The sequence below is a fragment of the Nelumbo lutea genome, chromosome 8 (assembly GCF_056320005.1).
Source record: "Nelumbo lutea isolate HS-2025 chromosome 8, American lotus-T2T, whole genome shotgun sequence".
In the NCBI taxonomy this organism is placed as follows: Eukaryota; Viridiplantae; Streptophyta; class Magnoliopsida; order Proteales; family Nelumbonaceae; genus Nelumbo; species Nelumbo lutea.
In genome coordinates, this window is record NC_142691.1 from 32916163 (window position 1) to 32936439 (window position 20277).

The 20277-nt window shown below is 37.1% G+C and overlaps 1 protein-coding gene across 6 annotated transcripts in view; it reads left to right on the top strand.

Annotated features, from left to right (window-relative positions):
- LOC148843742 (P-loop containing nucleoside triphosphate hydrolases superfamily protein) overlaps positions 1 to 20277 on the top strand; it is a 94867-nt gene that overhangs the window by 63834 nt on the left and 10756 nt on the right. For all 6 annotated transcript variants that reach the window (XR_016102791.1, XM_088956477.1, XM_088956476.1 and 3 more), the window contains 3 exons: positions 397 to 503; positions 5639 to 5694; positions 13467 to 13559. Coding sequence is in view for 5 of the 6 variants with exons in the window: in XM_088956477.1 (XP_088812603.1) it covers positions 397 to 503; positions 5639 to 5694; positions 13467 to 13559 (256 nt within the window). In the remaining variant the exon portion in view is untranslated. The remainder of the gene's footprint in view (positions 1 to 396; positions 504 to 5638; positions 5695 to 13466; positions 13560 to 20277) is intronic.

Below are 20277 nucleotides of genomic sequence, written 5' to 3' on the forward strand. Positions count from 1 at the left end.
AAAAAAAATGATAAAGAAGAACCTTTAGTCTGTTCAAAATCAGTTCATTGAATGCCATTAGAACATTTTCATAGTTCAATTTTCATTTTCACGTCTTAATAATTAATGACTATTTGTGCACTGCTTGTCATGTTCTCCCATAATATGATTTCTTGTAGAAATGAGAAAAGAAATCATGGTGGATCAATATTGAAACCTTCATACATCTGGTTATCAATGATTTCTATCCATAATAATACATTATTCTTGGAGAAATAGTCAACATGAGTAGTTCAATTAGGTTGTTAATGTCATAATGAAATGATTTATTGATAATAATAGACAACTTGTGTGCATGTGTCTCCATTTGTACAATGAAATTTGTTTCCCTTATCTGGAACATTTTTTGTGAATCAGGCAGCCAAATCGTGAAGACATTGTAAATATTGTATATAGAATGTATGAAAAGGATGGAATATCTAGAGACGAGGTTGTCAGAATTGTGGACACATTTCCTAATCAAGGTATGTCAATCTTCCTACCAAAATAAGAAGAAAAACCATCTCATTCTTTGATTTGTTTTGCAGATGCGATGATACTTTTGTCTGTTAATAGATTTTGAACTTGAATTTGTAAATTTGTGATCATAATGTTCAATGGTGTTTTTGTATGTCCTACGTCTTTGTGAACTGAATTACAGAACTTTTTCTAGTGGAATATCTCCTGGAGTAGAACATTGCTGTCCAGCATCAACCAATGCCTCTCCTGTTGTACAACAACTAGACCTGGAACTCAGGTCACTCTAGCAGTCCATAGACTACTCTCTTTCTTCTTATGCTAACAAAAGATGCTTAGGGTTCCCTTGGTCTCTTCTCCAAGGAAGAAACCCTACAAACAAATGTAGACTCCTTGGTGACTCACTAGCTGCTTAGGGTTTCATTAGAATGAATTCCAAAGAGAAGAGAAGAGGGAAACAGAATTGAATCTTAAGGAAAAAACTCCTATTGCTCTTATACCATGAAGTGTTTTGAGGAAGAGAAGAAGAGAAAATGAGAGAAGAATAGAGAAAAGAATAAGAAAATGGGGCAGGAGATGAATTCTGTCCAGCCCAAGATAGAATTTAAATGTAACTTAAAAACATGGGAAATTACAAGGTTGCGCTTCATTGGGCGGGTATACATTAATAGATTAAAGAAAAGAGTAACTCAGGCCCATTAGGTCCAAAAAATATGAATTGAAGTAAGTAACAACCCAGCCCATACAACATTAAGACTTAAAACAACTTTGGCCAGCCTTTGTTTCAATTTGATGTCAAGAATGCCTTCTTGCATGATGATGTTCAGGAGGAAATGTATATGGAGCAACTTCCTGGGTGTGTTGCTTTGGGGAAGTTAGATAAGGTATGTAGGTAGAGAAAGGTATTTATGGATTGAAGCAGTTCCAACGAGCATGGTTTGGTAGATTCAGCAGTGTGGTGCAAGACTTTGGTTTGAAATAGTTTAGTATTGATCTCTCAGTATTCAACATGGATACTTCCTCTTGGAAGATCATCTTGGCAGTTTATGTTGATGATATTGTTCTTATTGGTAGAGATGCACATGGCATCAATGAATTAGAGGAATTCCTAAAGCAACATTTTCAAAGCAAAGACCTAGGTACGTTGAAGTATTTCTTGGGCATTGAGGTTGCTCGGTCAAAGTGGGGAATCTCTCTCTCTCTCTCACACAACATAAAATATATGTTTTGGATGTGTTATAGGATACCGGATTGTTGGGATCCAATCTAGTGGAGACTTCTATGGATCCAAATGTGACGATGAATGACAGTCATGGGAAGCCATTAGAAGACCCAACAAGGTAAAAGAGACTTGTAGGCAAGCTGATCTACCTCACTATTACTAGGCTTGACATCTCATTTTGTGTTCGGTGCTTAGTCAGTTTATGCAAAATCCCACAACTACTCATTGGGATGGTGTTGTGAGAGTGTTGAGGTATTTTAAGGGTCCTCTAGGCCGTTATTGTATATGAAAGGGGGAAACATATCTCTAGAGGGATATTCAGATGCAGATTGGGTAGGGTCCCCAATGGATAGAAAATGTATTATAGGTTGTTGTATTTCTTGTGTGGGAACCTTGCTGCTGCACATATTTCTTCCAATCTGGTGTTTCATGAATGAACAGTAGAAATTCAAGAAAGAAAATAAAATTCTGTAAAAGCAAGAAAAGAATGAACTGTGAAGAGAAGAAGTGAGAAAGCAATGAAAAGAGAGGCAAAAAAGTTCTCTAGCTGTGTCTTCTCTTTGTATTTATAATTGACTAATGTTAACAATGTGAACAATGAGTAATTAGCCCTTAATAGGGGGCAACTATAACAAAGGGACCACAACTTAAAGAAATAATAAAAGAGCAACTAGTGGGCTTGATTGTCACAATATAACATCATAGGTTTTGCATCAATTCTAATCTCACTTAGTAAAAACCTGAGCCAGAGGAGTTCTGAAACACCATGAACGATGGACCTATACTCTGATTCTACACTAGATCTGGCCACCATTGTTTGTTTCTTACTTTAACATGAAACCAAATTCCCTCCAAAAAAAGTTCAGAATCCTAGTGTGGATCTCTTGTCATCTAAGCATCCTACCTAATCTGCATTTGTATATGATTCTAGTTTCGTATGTTCATCATTAGCAAATAACACATCTTTGCTAGGATGTTTCATTAAGCAAGGATCCTGTCTATGGCTTCCCAATGGGTAGTCCGTGGAGTATGCATACATCGACTTATCAGGCTTACTGCATAGGAGATATCTGGATGTGTCATACAAAGATATAGCAATCTTCCCACCAATCTCCCATACCTCCTTACATCCTTAACCAATTCACCATTTGATGCACTGATTCTATGGTTCTCATCAATGGGTGTATCGGTAGGTTTCACCCCAAGTTTCCCTGTTCCTATAAAAGATCTAGAATATACTTTTGTTGTGAGATGAAAATACCATGTCAGGATCTTGCAACTTTATTCCCAGGAAGTACCTCACTTCTCCCAAGTCCTTGATTTGAAACTCCTATTGCAAGGACTTCTTGAGCACATCTGTCTCCTCTAGATCATTGCTTGTGAAGACAACGTCGTCAATATAGGCTATCAAAATTGCTACTAGAGTCCCCCTCTTCACAAACACAGTATGGTCAAATTGTGTCTGTGTATACCCAAAATGGATTAAAGCTCCCCTGAATCTTTCAAACCATGATTTAGGTGACTATTTCAGGCCATATACACCTTCTCTTACAACTCTCCATTGAGGAAGGCATTCTTGACATCAAACTGAAATTGGGGCTAGGAGTAGGCAGCAACCAATGATAGAAGAACCCAAACTGATGTCATCTTTTCCACAAGGGCAAAGGTCTTCAACTAATCCACTCCATAGGTTTGTATATGCCCCTTTAAAACCTATTGCCTTGTACCTCTCTATGCTACCATTATCCTTATATTTAACGGTATAGACCCATCTACAATTGATGATTTCCTTATCATCAGTCAAATCAACTATCTCCCAAGTTTGATTATCAATTAATGCCTTTATTTCCTCCTACATAGCTGCCTTTCACTTAGGTTTAGAGAGAGCCTCACTAGCATTCCTGAGTATAGATATAGAATCAAGAGAAGATAACAAGGCACGATATGAAGATGAATATGCATTATACAAGAGGTAATGTGAAATACAATGAGCAGTAGAGATAGTACATTTCCTCTTCCCCTTGCGGAGGGCAATTGGAAGATCATTAGTAACATTAGGTGCAGGAGTAACAGCAATAGGAGAAGTATCAACAATGAGAGTAGGTTCATCAGTGGTGGAAGAAGGTATACCTCGACCTGTATCTGCTAAATCTAAAGCATTGGATCGATTGGAAGTGACATGGGCTCTCCTGTTGGCGCATGAGGAAAATTAGAATCAACCCTCCCACGCTGGCGCCTAAAAAAGCATGGGGCAACATGTGGTGGAGTCAACCCTCCACTGCTAAATTTTTAGTGCTTAAATCATTTCTTACTACTTCTACCCATGCCTTTTTTGGTCTACCCTGAGGTCTTCTAGCCCCTTCAATGTGTAACATATCACTTCCTCTAATTGGCGCAATTGGTTGTCTTATATGTGCGTGCCCAAACAAGAAAAGAAGAAAAAGAAAAAGAAAAAGAAGAATGGAAAGAATGAGCTGTGAAGAGAAAGATGAAGAAAAAGAAGAGAAGATGTGAGAGAGCAATGAGAAGAGAGGCAAAAAGGTTCTCTAGCTGCATTTTCTCTTTATATTTATACTTAACTGATGTGAACAATGTGAACAATGACTAATTAGCTCTTAATAGGGTGGCTATAACAAAGGGACCAGTACTTAAAGAAATAATAAAAGAGCATTAGTGGGCTTAGGCCCAATAACTAAACTAAAACATAACTAATAACGAAAGGAAAAATGGGCCCATAAAGGTCTTGGCCCATTAACTGAATTTTCAACAAGAACCAAACATATTGAAGTTGACTGTCATTTTGTGAGAGAGAAAATAATAATTAGGGATATTGTTGCACCATATAACAAATCAGAAGACCAAGTAGCTGATATCTTCACCAAAAGTCTGGGTTGGTCAAGGATGGACTACATTTGTAACAAGTTGGAACTCTATGACATATATGCTCCAACTTGAGGGGAGTGTTAAAATTAGTTGGCAGGGGCAGATTTGTCTTATTCCCTATTATTTATTCTATTCTATCTTCAGCTTATGTGACAGGGGGTATAGTTGTAATGTTGACTGTTAATGAATGGAAGTATATCTTGGGTCGACTGTCAAGAGGAGAGATTGGAAGATTTTGCTTTTTCTTTGTTTTTAATAACATTCCAATTTTTTTATCATCAATAATATTCTAAAATTAAACTTTAAATATATCTTCTCTCAATGAAATTTGAAAATTTCCTGATATATCGGCCAAATATTGGAACCATGGGTTGCACAATACAAATTGTAGAGCAAAAAGTGATCCAAGGGGATCAGTGAACATGGTTTCTCCGGCTATGATAGCTGGATAACTTTACATTCTTAGTATAAAATGAACATTTTTAAAATATGTAAAATGGTATGCTTTAAAAAATTATACTCTAAATATATATGCTGGAAATTTAATTAGGGTCCATTACTTGGTGTAATGGTAAAATTTCAGGCTGGAAAGCATGAGAACATGGGTTTGAGACTTTGAGTCTGATGGATTCCACTTTGTGTAAAAAAATGCCAAAGGTTAGGACTGTAACCAGTCTACCCCTCCCAAGACCCTAGATACAATGGACCAACATTAGGTAATTTAGATGTTGGAAATTAATTAAATTTGTAAGTCATAAATCTTGAGAATTGACCTTTAGCTTAAAAACTGAAACATATGATACAAAGCATATTACATGGGATAGTTGTACCTGTATCCATGTCCATGATTTTAGGAATAAAGTTATATCTCTGTTTCCTATGTGTCTGTCTATATCCATATCATGGATCTGTGGTATATTCTGATATGGATAGTCTGTAATATTATGTCATGCTTTCACATATCTTATTTGGTTAGTTACTGAACAATGGCTAAAATATATGGACAAAGTATCATTTTTTGTTTTTGTGGTTTGGCAGCCTTGGATTTTTATGGTGCTCTTAGGTCGCGAACATATGACCGATCAATCTCTAAGGTAAAACAGTCTGAATTAGTGACAAGGAAAACCTTTTCTTTCCGTACTGGATGTACACCATTATTTTTACGCATGTAGAGGCTGTAATTTTACTTTTAATTCTTCATCTGGCTCATGCTTCCATTTCACTGAAATAATGTTATGTTGTTTCCAATGTTGTTCAAGGAAAAGCAAGTTCATAACTAATTTTCATCTTTGTTTGACCTTCATGGCATTTCATATTCTTAAGGATTTGACTAGTTTGAGTGCATGGTCATAGTTGCTCTTGATTTTGCAGTTATTATTTTTCTATTTAACCATGTATGCCTAAAAGCTATTACTTTTATATTGCCCTTTTTCTTCCTTTTACATGTAATCATCCTAATTTAACACCTTTAGAGTTCATGGATAGGAGTAGCAATTGAGCAGGTTCCATTAGGGATGGAAATGGATCGAATCTGTGATCAGATCTGAAAATTTTAGTGAATAAGAATTTACACTAGAAACCAGCTAGAATTGTTTAGAGTCGAGAAAAAGTAGAAGAGAAGGAGAAGTAAAAAGAAAAGGGCTAAGAGCAAAGAGATTGAACCAAACTGATCTCAACTTCCACCCAACTTTTATTTTATTATAATGTAATGAGAAGTAAAATTACAACTGTGCCTCTATTCAAATAAAAGAATATATAATAAGAAAGAAAAGAGGAAAAGATTAATGTAACCTTATTGACATAATAAACTCTGGTTTAATACTCCCCCTCAAGTTGGAGTATATATTATCATAAACCTCCAACTTGTTATAAATGTGTTTCATCCGAACATTGCTTAATTCTTTGGTGAAGAGGTTGGCCAGCTAATCTTCAGATTTCACATAGGGTGTAGCAATTTTTCCATTTACAACTTTCTCCCTTACAAAATGGCAATCCACTTCTATGTGTTTGGTTCTTTCATGAAATGCTGGATTGGAAGAAATATGAATTGTACTTGGTTGTCACAAACCAGCTTTATAGGAGTTGAAACTGTCACACTAATCTCCGGTGACAACTGCTTTAACCATGCCAATTCACAAATAGTATGAGACATGGCTCTGTACTCAGCCTCAACACTAATTATAGCAACCACATTTTGCTTCTTACCCAAATTTCCTGCTAGTGATTATCATGGCAAGTAGAAATCATCTTTCACTAGTAATTGTCTATAATCTTCATAAAAATGTATAATCTTCGTTTAAAACATAGAGAATCAAGATATTCCCAAAAAAATGGGAGAAAGAAAAGAAATTTCAGAATTCAGAAAATAGAAGGGATGAACCCTTAAATTTTTATCCTAGGAAAAGAAGAAGAGAGTGGATAAAAGAAGAAGAAAATAATAATAATAAATATGTGTTGATTGGACAAAAATTGAGTTCTTCCTTGCTTATCAGATCTGGTTTTAAAGTCTATGAGGGTTCAAGACAGAACACATCTTGATTGAGTCCTAATAGCTAAGAAAATAATAAAAAGGAACTAGTATTTCAACTCACAAACTGAATAATTTAGTTTAATAATGGTTTTATTATTATAACCTCAAAGAAAATTAGAATATAAAAGTATCCAACAGAACCATCTATAAAATACCTTGGCGATTAATCCCCTTGACATTGCTCTTATATCATCTTAACATTGGTTGATCAAACAGCAAGGCTACCCAGTTCAAACAAGAAACACAAAAGCAGCAAGATCTAAACTGATGTCCAGAAGAAACTGACAGCCTCCCCAAATAACCTTGTTTTTAAATTGACATTTTAAACCTTGTTTAGAAAGATATTAGGGGTATTTCACGTGTTTAAGTGTTGGTTGGCTTAGTTTAACTTTTATGTTTAAGTTCCTTAGTCTATTATGGGCCTTTAGTTATTGGACCTAAACCTGTTTTATTTTTTCTTTATTATGTCTGGGTGTCTCATCACTAATCAGGGGCATTCTAGTCCTTTTATGTAATCTCTTATTGTAAATATATATGTTAGCTTCTAGGGCCGGCTGAATTATCATCACGCCCATTCTCAAACCTCTTCTCTTCTCTTCTCTTCTTCTTCCTCTTCTGCTGCTGTTCTCCAGCAAACATGGTATCAGAGCACCATTCGGCCTGACTGGTTACAGCTAGCTTCCTTCTTTTTTTTCCCTCTTCTCTATTCTTTTTTTCCTTCTCTCTTATTTCTGCTACTGTGAAGAAACCCTTGGACTGACCGTAGACAACAGCAAGGTTTGTATCTAGGGTTTCTATTGGCTGTAGGGCCCAAGGGGAGTTTTTCTTAGAAGCTTTATGCCCTACTAGTAGTTCTGCAGCAGTTAGTATCCATTCATCTGCTAGAGAGATCTGTAGAATAGATCTAGGTTGAAGGACTGAGTAGACAGTCCTAGTTGGTGTTTGGGAGATTGAACAGACCGTAGGGGTGGTGACAGTCCAGGTTCGACCTCCAGAAGTGGTGCTGTTTTCAGTCCAGAATCTGCTTGGTGGACACAGTCCAGGTTCAACCTCCAGAATTGTGCTGTTTTTCAGTCCAGGATATGCTCTCAGCCATAATGGTGTTGTTTTCAGCCCAGAAGTGCTTCAGTACAGTTACAGAGGTGGTGTTCTCAGTCCAGAATCTGCTCAGCCGCAAGTGGTGTTGTTTTCAGCTCAGAAGTGCTTCAGTACAGTCATGGAGAGTGTCTTCAGCCTTGTAACAGCTTCGGTAAATCTGAAACCTAGTTCCTTGTGTTGTGTTTTCATCTGTGGTTACTGTAAGAGAAGGAATATGTCTTCAATATCAGGTGAAGTGTCTTCTAAGGACAATAGGACTGGTGGGAGGTCTTCAAACCTGGAAAACCCAAATCTGCATAGCTTGCATATCACCAGTGTGTTGTTAGATGAATACAACATCAGAGAATGGTCTATTTCATCAAAGCTTTTCATTACTTCCTGGGAACTTATGGGTTATTTAGATGGACAGAAGAAGGAACCTAAAGAGGATGATGCTGATTATTCAATCTGGCATAAGGAAAATGCTACTGTTATGGCCTGGCTGCTTGCCTCAATGACTCGAAGAGTGGCTAGGACTGTTTAGCACTTCCCTACTGCCTCTAAGATTTGGGAGACGGTGTCTAAAACCTATTGACAGAGAAAGAACAATGCAAGAATTTATAGGCTAACCCAAGATACTGTTACATTGAGACCAGGAGATATGTCTGTTGCAACTTACTTTGCAACTCTAGGACTATGGGAAGAACTTGGTTGGCCTAGATCTGATGTATGAGAGCATAAGATCCCAAATTTTGGGAAGGGATGAAATTCCAGATTTACATCATGTTTACTATCTTGTAAGGAATGAAGAGGTTAGAAGGAAAGAGATGCAAGTTGACACCCAAGTACAACCTGTTGAACATTCAGCCTTGATTTCTTCAACCCAAAAAGGGGGCAAGCATTCAGACAAGAGGCATCTTAAGTGCTCTCATTGTAGAGGTGACAGACATTTGAAAGAGACTTGTTGGATTCTTTATCCTCATCTGAAACCAGCTACATTAAGGAAAGACAAGAAGCCTTAGAGGAGTCAAACAGCAAGTGGGAATGTTGTCATAAGCAACAATGGTGAGACTCCAATGAGCACATATACAATTGCACCTCCTGCTATGGGACAAACTACTAATTCCCACACATCCGGTTCCTTTGATTTCATTGTTGATGAGGTAGATATCCTTAGCCGGGCCATGGCTCGTCTAAGAAACAATTCCCTTGCTTCCACCTCTCTTGCAAGATCAGGTATTGTCTCTGCTTACAGTGTAACTAGTCTTATGGAGTATACTTCTTGGATTATTGATTTTGGTGCTATTGACCACATGGCACACATGTCTTCTTTATTTTCTTCTTATCACTTGATGTCTGCCAAGATAAGACAAGAGTTGCTGATGGTTCCCTCTCCACATGTTCCTAGTCTTGCTTCCAACCTCTTATCAGTTTTTAAGCTTACCAAGAATTTAAACTGTAGCATAACTTTCTTTCCTACTCATTGTGTCTTTCAGGACAGATTGATGAAGAGAACGATTGGGAGTGGTCATGAGTCCGGAGGTCTATTATTTTGATGTAGACATCAGTTCAGCCTTACAATCATCTACTATTAGTGGTTGGGTTAATGAGGAGTCAATAGCTAGGTTACATTTGTGGCATGCTAGACTAGGTCATTTACCTTTTTCGTCCATGCAAGGATTGTTTCCTAAGTTGCTCAAGTGTGCTTCGAGTCAGAATTTGGTTTGTGAAGTGTGTCAATTGTCAAAACAATATAGAACTCTTTATCCAATTTCTAGTAATGAAATTCAAGCTCCTTTTGATTTGGTTCATTGGGATGTTTGGGGCCCTTCACCTATTATTTCTATAGATGGCTTTCATTACTTTATCAGTTTTATTGATCTCTATTCACGATGCACATAGATCTACTTGTTAAAAGGACGTGATGAAGTGCCACAAATAACTATGGCATTTTGTAAAATGATTGAAACTCAGTTTGGCATGAAAATTAAGCAATTTCGTTCAGATAATGCTACTGAATATTTTGAAAGCTCCTTGAATCTATTCATGGAGGATGCAGGCATGCTACATCAATCATCTTGTGTTAGTACCCCTCAACAGAGTGGGGTTGTTGAGCACAAAAACAAACATTTATTGGAGATAGCTCGAGCCTTACTATTTCAGCACAAGGTTCCTAAGCACTATTGGTTTCAAGAAGTCCTTAAAACATCGTATCTGATAAACCGGATGCCATCTAGGGTGTTGGGTATGAAAACTCCTTTCTCTGTCCTTTGTCCTAACCTTCCAGATTTTCCTCTTCCTCCTAGGGTCTTTGGCTGTGTGTGCTTCATTCATGTCAAGGATCCTAAGAAGACTAAGTTGGATCCTGGGGCTACTAAAGGGGTCTTTCTAGGGGTACTCTCCCACACAAAATGGTTATAAGTGCTATGATCCAGTTACCAAGAAAAAATATGTCACCAAGGATGTGGTGTTTTCCGAGTCTCAGTCCTATTTTTAGTCTTCTAGGAATCCTCTTTAGGGGGAGACTAGTGGGATGGAAGAGGATTCTTCTTCTCCCTCTTTTTTTGTGCCTCTTTCAGCCTCAAGTCTTTCATCTTCTCCTCCTGATCCTCCCGTTTTTAGCAGCCAAGGTGAATCCAGTGGCTCCCATTGAACCTGTTACTGCTCTTGACTACCTAGTTGAATCCATTGGGACTCCCACTGAACCTGTTACCGCTCCTGATGTTGAGGATGTGACTGATAACACTAATAGGTAGTAAAGAGATATAAGAATTCCCTATAGAAGAAGAAAAAAAGATCCTCCAACTTATGGCAACAACCAATCGGACTCGAATCAATCTGTCTCAATGGTTCTAGGTAATCCTATCACTCATACTTTTGATTTGAATCTTCCCATTGCTCTTCGTAAGCCTACCTATTCTTGTACTACCCGATACCCCATTGCTGAATACGTTTCCTATTTATGTTTATCTCCTCATTATTATTCCTTTATGTTTGCTCTGTCTTTTGTTCATGTCCCTGCTAGGTGCTCAGAGGCAGTGTCTGACCCAAGATGGAGAGAGGCTATGAATGAAGAAATGAAAGCCTTAGTGAAGGCCAGGACTTGGGAATTAGTGTATCTACCAGAACGGAAGAGCACTATGGGATGTAAGTGGGTGTTCACTGTGAAGCATAAGGACGATGGGTCCATTAAAAGATATAAGGCTAGGCTAGTGCGAAGGGGTTTACTTAGAAGGAAGGGATTGACTACAAGGAGACTTTTGCTCTAGTTGCAAAGCTTAACACAATTCGAGTTCTATTGTCATTAGCTGCAAATTTCTCATGGGAACTACATTAGTTGGATGTGAATAACGCTTTCCTGAATGGTGATCTACATGAGGAGGTATTCATGAATCCTCCACTTGGTTATGATTTTGGTGGGAAAGTATGTAGACTAAGGAAAGCATTATATGGTCTTAAGCAATCCCCTTGAGCCTGGTTTGAAAGGCTCTGTGGGGCCATGAAGAAAGTGGGATACACTAAGAGTGGTGCGGGTCATACCTTGTTCATAAGGAAAAAGGATAGTAGACTTACAACACTTACTGTCTATGTGGATGATATGGTGATTACAGGAAATGATCTAGAAGAGATAAAAAGACTGAAGGAGTTCTTGGCATCTGAATTTGAGATCAAAGAATTAGGCCATTTGAGATACTTCCTTGGAATTGAGGTTGCAAGGTCACAAGAGGGTATTTATATATGTCAAAGGAAGTATGTCCTTGATCTTCTAGAGGAGACAGGTATGATGGGGAGTAGACCTGCAGATACTCCAATAGAGCAGAATCATTGTCTACAGGAATTGGTTGGAGAGGACTACCCTGATAAAGAAAGATAACAAAAGCTGGTAGGAAAATTGATATATTGATATCTTACTCGACTTGATATTGCTTATGCAGTGCATGTTGTCAACCAGTTCATGCACTCTCCAAAGATTCCTCATATGAAAGCAGTGGAAAGGATCCTCAGGTATTTTAAAACATGCCCGGGAAAAGGAATTTTGTTCAAAAAGCACAATAAAATTGAAATCGAGGCATATACTGATGCAAATTGGGCTGGTTCTATTGGAGATAGGAAATCTACTTCTGGATATTGCACATTCGTTGGAGGGAATTTGGTTACGTGGCGATGTAAAAAGCAGAATGTGGTTGCTAGATCAAGTGCAGAAGCTGAATATCGGGCTATGGCTCATGGTGTTGCTGAATTGTTATGGCTTAGGACCCTCCTTGGTAAGCTCAGGATAAAAGTTGGGTGTCCTCTCAAGCTGTATTGTGACAATAAGGCTGCCATCAACATTGCAAATAACCCAGTACAACATGATAGGACTAAGGCTCATGGTCTTCTCAAGCTGAATATCGGGTTATGGCTCATGGTGTTGCTGAATTGTTATGGCTTAGGACCCTCCTTTGTTAGAGAGAGAATTGTCTCGGGTGAACATTGCATTCCTTATACTCCTTCTAAGATGCAGGTAGCAGATGTTTTGACAAAAGGACTATCTTCAGTGAAGTTCTTAGGCTTATTTGGCAAGCAAAACATGACTGATATCCATGCTTAGCTTGAGGGGGAGTGTTGGGCCTAAACTTGTTTTATTTTTTCTTTATTATGTCTAGGTCTCCCATCACTAATCAGGGGCATTCTAGTCCTTTCATGTAATCTCTTATTGTAAATATATATGTTAACTTCTAGGACCGGCTGAATTATCACTGCTGCCCATTCTCAAACTTCTTCTCTTCTCCTCTTCTTCCTCTTCTGCTGCTGTTCTCCAGCAAACATCACCTAAGGCCTAGATATACTATTATGGTATAATAAAGGTTATTTTATGGTCTTTGTGTACTTTTCATTGCTTATTTCCAGCAAGGAATGTGCATGCACTTCTCATTAATACACATTTCTTATTTGTTACTAGAAAGGGGGATTTGTCTTCTGTTCCAATAAAATTATTCTTTTTTTTTTTTTGTATAAAGCAAAAGTTACTTGGGTGATTGTAGTAGTTCATTTCTTTACTTTTTGCATGCATTGTAATACCACACTTTGTCATACTAATAATTAAATTTTGTTGAAATCAAAGTTATTTACTATAACTAAGCTGTTATTCCTGCTTCCAAATCATGATTTATAGGTACAGCAAGATAGACCTTGTAGTTACCAATGTTCTTTTTTTTTTTTTAAGTTTCATGCTGACTGTTTAATGCATGCCTCTCATATGATTTTACCGATTTGTAGTGGATAAATGATATTGGTGGGTTTCAAAATCTTGCGAAGAAACTTCTGAAGAAAATAAAGGATGATGGACTACCTACTTTTACCCCCCCGAAGGTATTTAGCTTAAATTTGTCTCCTATTATGTGTTATGGAAATCCACACTTCAGAAATTAGTAAAAGGAAGATATTTTTTAGTCATTCCATGCTGAAGTTTATCCATGAAACCTTGTTGAGAAGATAACCAAGTTGAGGTTGTGGAGACATAATTACTTGTAACTAGAGATCACAAGTCGTGTGGGGTGTGATTTAACACACACACACACACACATAAAGATTGTTCTTTTGGTAGATTTTACTATTGAACTATGATATGTTCATACCTGTGCATCCCTAGCAGACCAGTTTTGAGACATGATATGTACCTGATATGATGCAAGAGACTGCATAGACACTTCTGGAGCATCATTTGTAGCATTTAAACTATTATGTGCATATTAAATGAGTTACCCTTATCAGTATCCAGAATCTTAGCAAATGGAAGTTGCACCCCTGTTTTCTGTATCTATGTCTGTGTCTTTGTTTATGCCTATCATGATGTCATAGCTATTGAGTCAGTTGACCTACACAACCTTACCTCAGTTTTTTTTTTGGTTGAGCAGATGAGTAATGTTCACCATTCCCATGTAATAATCTTCTATGTATTCATTGTTGTTGATTATATCAAAGAAGCAGGGAGAGGGCAAGCTGCAGTAATGCCATTAGATGATGATTTTATACCTTAACTATTATAAATAAGCAGACCGAAATATAAAACAAAGTATATGATGTAATGGTACTTAAAGATTGCAAGTGTATTAGCATTTAGCATTTCTTAACACAGAAAACATATGACTTGTGCATGTAATTCCATTAGAATACAAAAAGGGATAGAACTTCATAACAGAATATTGAAGTACCTTAAACTAAATATTACTTGAATGAGTTCTATGATTTTCCTTGTAACTGGCTACATGCATCCTATGTTGCATTATTACCTAGTAGCTAAGTCCATTTTTGCAGGGAGAAATACTAATTGAGCATAAGCATATTAAACAAGAAAAATGATTTCTCAAGATTTGAACAAATGATTCTACAATTGAAAGAGAATTGAAGGCATAAGCTCCTATCATGTATAATGAAAGAGAATTCTGTCTTATGGGCTCAAGGAGTTGAATTGAACAAGTCACTTTTTATGCCAAGAGTTCTTGTAGGTAGTGCCAAATAGACAATTAGCCCTTCTCATTTCAGTTTGTTCCATGGAAACAAGTGTAGTACTTGTGGTTAATTGCATCCCTGTTGGGGGCAGCACTACTACAGAGTTTGAATACTGTGCAATTTCTTTGATGAGTAGTCAAATAGATTCTTCCACATAAAAGGTTACCCATCCTTGGTCCCAACTATCTGTGGTTTTGGGAGGGGTGACCAGGATAAATAGCTAACCATCAGCATTTTCTTGCTTGAAATAGCCACTTTCAGGCTTTAGATGCACCCGTCCATTTTGCCCATCCTATTCTACTTCTATGTACAACATCTTCAATCTCTCCTTTGTTATGAATTATTAAACCAAGGTAATGAAAGAGGTTGCATTGAGTTATCTCTTGGTCTTCCAATCCAATGTATACCCTAAATTATCGGACAATCCTAAGTGGATGTCAGAACCAACAATAGGGACATTAAAACAAAGTAGACTCTAAATGTAAAATCAACATTCTTAGATAGTGTTTGGAAGTATATATGGAACAACTAGAAGGATTTGACCTTCCTAGAAATGAAAAAGAATCTACAAATTAGTTAAGTCTTTATATGATTTGAAGCAGGCATCTAAATAATGGCATGGAAATTTTGATTCTAGTATGCAGGGCTAAGGCTGCGCGCATCGATCCTTCACCAGACCCCACATTAGTGGGAGCCTCATCCACTGGGCTGCCTTTTTTATTTTATCTTTTGGTTTTAAACACAATGGTGCTGATAAATGTTTATTCATAGATACGGAGGATATAGGGGAAGTTGATATCATCTTGGGAATTAAAGTTAATAAATTTAATGGGTGATTTGCTTTAAGCCAATCACACTACATTGAGGAAATTCTTGAAAAATCCAAGCATAAACGAATATTGACACTCCATGTGACAATAGTATAAAACTAGTTAAAAATTCTGGTAGAGTAGTAGCTCAACTTGCATATGCTAGTGCTATTGGTAGCTTAGTATCTACAATGGTTTGTGTCAGACTTGATATAATTTATTCTATTTGCAAATTAAATAGATTTGCAAGTAATCCCAATGAAAAGCATTAGAATGCAATTGGAAGAGGCCTAGAATACCTTACGTGGATTGGATTACAATGATTTTCTAACTGTACTAGAAGGGAATAAATGTATAATGATGCAAGTTAAATTACTAACAAGTCCATCTCTGGATGGGTCTTTGTCCTATGTAGGGGGTGCAGTTTCTTGGGCATCCAAGAAACAATTTTGTATATCTAACTCAACCAATTTCTTGGGCCTCAAATCTCTGGATGGGTCTTTGTCCAAAGTCATAGCTTTAAGAACTGCAAGAAAGGAGGTTGAATGGATTTGAATTTGTTGTTGGAGATAAAGTTATAGCCTAGTCCAGTGCCTCCAATTTTTATCTACTGTGGTAGTGAGGCAACTCTTTTGAGCATGGTTTTCAAAACCGGACCGGACCGGACAGTCAGACTGGAAAAACCGGGACTTGACCGGTTCCGTTTTCCCCAAAAACCAGATTTCCCCCCAAAACCGTTGATTTTGGTCAGCGAATCGCTGAACCGGGTGGTTAACTGTTCGAATGGTTTTGACCATTTTTTATTTTTTTTGGAAATTTTTTATTTTTTTATTTTTCTGTCAGAACGGGCCAAGCGTTCGGTTTGAATGGTCAGACTGTTCGAATCGGTAACCGGACCCCTGACCGGTTCGATCACTAAGTCAGTTTTAAAAACCATGCTTTTGAGAGCTTATAGTAGCACTTACAATGGCAATTTTAGATAGGACTGCAAAAGGATTGAATCAAATTGGATAAAGGTAGATCCAAATTTGATTTGTATTTGAATTCAAATCAGATTCTAATTCTATCCGTTGAATTTATGTCAGATTCGAATCAAATTCAGATTATGATTGGATATTGAATGATATAAGTAAATTAAATTATACTAAAAATGATCAAAATATATATGTTATTGGTAAAATGAACTAAAATTTACATTGATATTGTATTTCATGAACAAAATGAATTGAAATTTACTTGTATTAAACTTGGACCTATTTAGTAAAAGCACAACATTTGAACCATCTTTACTAATAGATGCGTAATAATATTAATTATATACGTATATTTCAAATATATAATTATATTATTCTATAACATATATTTCTTATTTTAGTTTCAAATTTTTATATTAAAAATTAAGATTTGAGGCTCAAAAAGGCATTTTTGTTTGAAAAAATAGTAGGGCAAGGTGCCTTTGACCCTTGGGAACACCTCAATTGAATAACTAAGTGAAAAGTTATGGCCTCTAGAAGTTTGCATATAAAGTAAAATAAGAATGATAAAAACTGGCTGGTTACACAAAACTGGGACCAGTTAACCAGTTCCCAAGTTGGACCAGCCAAGTGGATGGTTTTAGCTGCTTTTGTTTTTTGGTGATAACAGTTTTAGGGTATGACTGAACCATCTGGGGGCCTAGTCACAATTTAACCAGTTCGACCAACTGGTCTGGTTTGTTTTCTAAACATTGGTATAAATTTTTGTGGAGATGATGGGCGAACGGGCTTTAGTTTCTTTTTCTCTTTAAGTTATGTTTATGACTTGTGTTTGTTAGTAGTGGGACTTAGTTATGGGCCTGTTTTTTCTTCTTTTATTATTGTCTTTAGTGTTGGCAGCCCTACTAAGGGTAACCATTTAATTGTCCTCATTATTATAATAAGAGAATAAAAGATATTGTTGGGGGCTGAAGAGAGGATCAAACTACTCTCTCTTCTCCTTCCCTTTCTTCCATCTTCTTCCTCCACTTCTCTCACCTCCATCTCTTTCAATCTTCTTCTCTCTTGTTTTTCTTTTATTTATTTAAAATTATTGCTGGTAGGATTTGCAACTTGGTATTAGAGTGGTGGTCCTACCTTCTCTTCTCTTCTCATTAATCTCATACACAGGTTGTATGGAGAGTTGATTGGTTAATTGATTAACGAGTGTTCAGCCAGTTAGAGGAGGTTTTTGGAGAGGTTGCAGTGCTGGTTTAAGGCCCAAGGCAGGTTCTTAGAGAGTTTTTGAAAACCCTGGAGTCTTTTCTAATTACAAGGTATAGAGATAGTCTGGAAGTGGCACTTGGGGATAGAAAAGAAGATTTTTGATTACCATAAAGATCGATCCAAGTTGGATAGATTTCTGTAGCTTCTGGTAGGAGTGGATAGACTTTCTCCCTTTCTCCCATTTTGCTGGGTTCGATGAAAACCCTCATTTGGCTATTTGAAGAGCAGTTCTGGACTTAGGATAGTAAGTCTTGACTAGTTGTACCTTATTTTGATTTTCGTTTGTCTCCATTCGGCCAATGGAGCGAATTGGAGGTGAGATAAAACTATCCATAGATTTCGAATTTGGTCCAGGCTGTGGAGACTCTATTAGGGGTAGTAACCTCAATAAAGTTGGGTGGAACTAATTTCCTAGCTTGGTCGTAGTCTATAAAGATTCATATTTGCAGTAGAGGGAAATGGGGGTACATCATTGGAACCAAGGAGAAATCTACAGAGGATGATCCCACCTATGAGAGGTGGATGCAAGTGAACTATATTGTAGTAGGCTGGTTAGTGAATTCCATGCAACCTCATACCAGTCAACATTACCCATGGATGGAGACTACAAAGGTGGTGTGGGATAGTGTTATAGAAACCTATTCCTAGAAGTTGAATGTTACTAGGGCTTACAAGCTGAAGAATGATGTTAATAATTTAAGACAGAGGGAGAAACCTTTAGTTGTTTATTTCTCCATGCTGAAATCACTTTGGCAGGAGATTGACTTAATGGATATGATTGTGTGAGGGTGTACTAAAAATGTTGAGACCCATAGGAGGTTGGAGAAAAACCGGGAAGAGTGGATACGATTGACTTAATGGATACTCTGGATTCAATCCTGAGTATGACATCGTCAGACAATATTTTGGTGAAAGGTGAAGTGACTTTGTCCTAAGCCTAAACAATAGTTAGAAGAGTGGGACTGGGAAGAGTGGCAATGCCAATGTAGCCGCTTGTTCTAAGGTTGGAAAGGGTTATAGTGATGAGAAGTCTGTGGGGGAGAAGCTCGCAGCTGCTAGAGTAGGGTATGAAAAGTATGGACGACTCATCAGCCACTTAGAGTCCACTACTGTAGGTAGTACATCTTTAGGAAATGGCTCCTTGTCCACATATGCCCATTCAGGTATTCAAGCTACTATGAATCATGCTTCTATCTTAGGTAATCATAAGATCCCTTGAATGATTGATTCTAGTGTCGTTGACCATATGACTAGACCTGTTCATGGGCCGGGCCGGGCCGGGCTTGGGTCAGGCTTTTACTCTTCATTAATGGAAAAATGTTAGGCCCGAGCCCGAGCCCGGCCCGACCAATGGGCCTATAACTTGGGCCCGAGCCCGAGCATGAAGCCTGACCTAATAAAAGAAATTAAAATTTTTCCCTACATTATCTATTTTAATTCAGATGTTTTTTCCCCTATTTAAATGAACAATGGGCCTACAAGATGGTTTTTTTCCCTTTCTTTTACGTTTTAAAACACAGTTTCACATTCTTAAATCAAAAAATTTATTCAAATGGGCAATCACATAACCCCTTTTAATTTCATTCTTTTTTTCTTACAATCAAGTGAATCAACAACCTTCTTTAAGGTTGTTTAATATATTCCCCATTGTTTGGTTGTTTCTATACAACCAAGGCAAACCTGAAATAAAACACATAGGAGCAAATCATATAGGTTCATATTCCTACAAATAGCATCACACACTAAAACTAAATTCATATAACTTCAAGTTCATGTTCCTCCAAAGTCATAAAAAAATAATCTGAATAAGACAAACAAAATCCATAAAACATGTTCTCTATCCGTTATTGAATTCACCAACAAGATGGAATATTCCAACTCTCAAGTTCCAAGCCATTCTAAAATATAAAATAAAAGACTTCATTGCCCATATGACCATATCAAACAAAACATGTTCTAGGCTTCTAGCCATCTCCATTCGTTCTTGAATTCACCAACAAGATTGAACATTCCAACTTCCAAGTTCCAAGCCATCCTACAAAAGAAAATAAGAGATAAATTCAGTACCCATGTCACATATGTAATTTGTTATCATGTCAAATGACAAATAAATAATGGAAATATATGTTATTATAATATCTAAAACATATCATCAAGTTCAACATTTTCATCATCATCATCACTACTATTTGATTCTCCATCCTCTTCTAACAAGCTTGATCCTGAAGAAGCCCCTAACAAGCTTGATCCCCCTGCATACAATTGGAAAATCTATTAGAAAAAATTCAATGAATCATATATTTTAATAAACAATAAATAAAAAAAAATTACCTAATACAAGGCCTTGTGCACGAAGCCAATCTTCAAAACAAACCAAAGCTTGAATTGTCTTAGACTTAAGTGAACTTCTCCAATGATTGATCACCTTCTTTCCAATGCTAAATGCAAATTCGGATGCAACTGTGGAAATAGGAATAGCCCTCGAGCCATTGATGCCAATTCAGGATACCTAAGTGAACTCTTATTCCA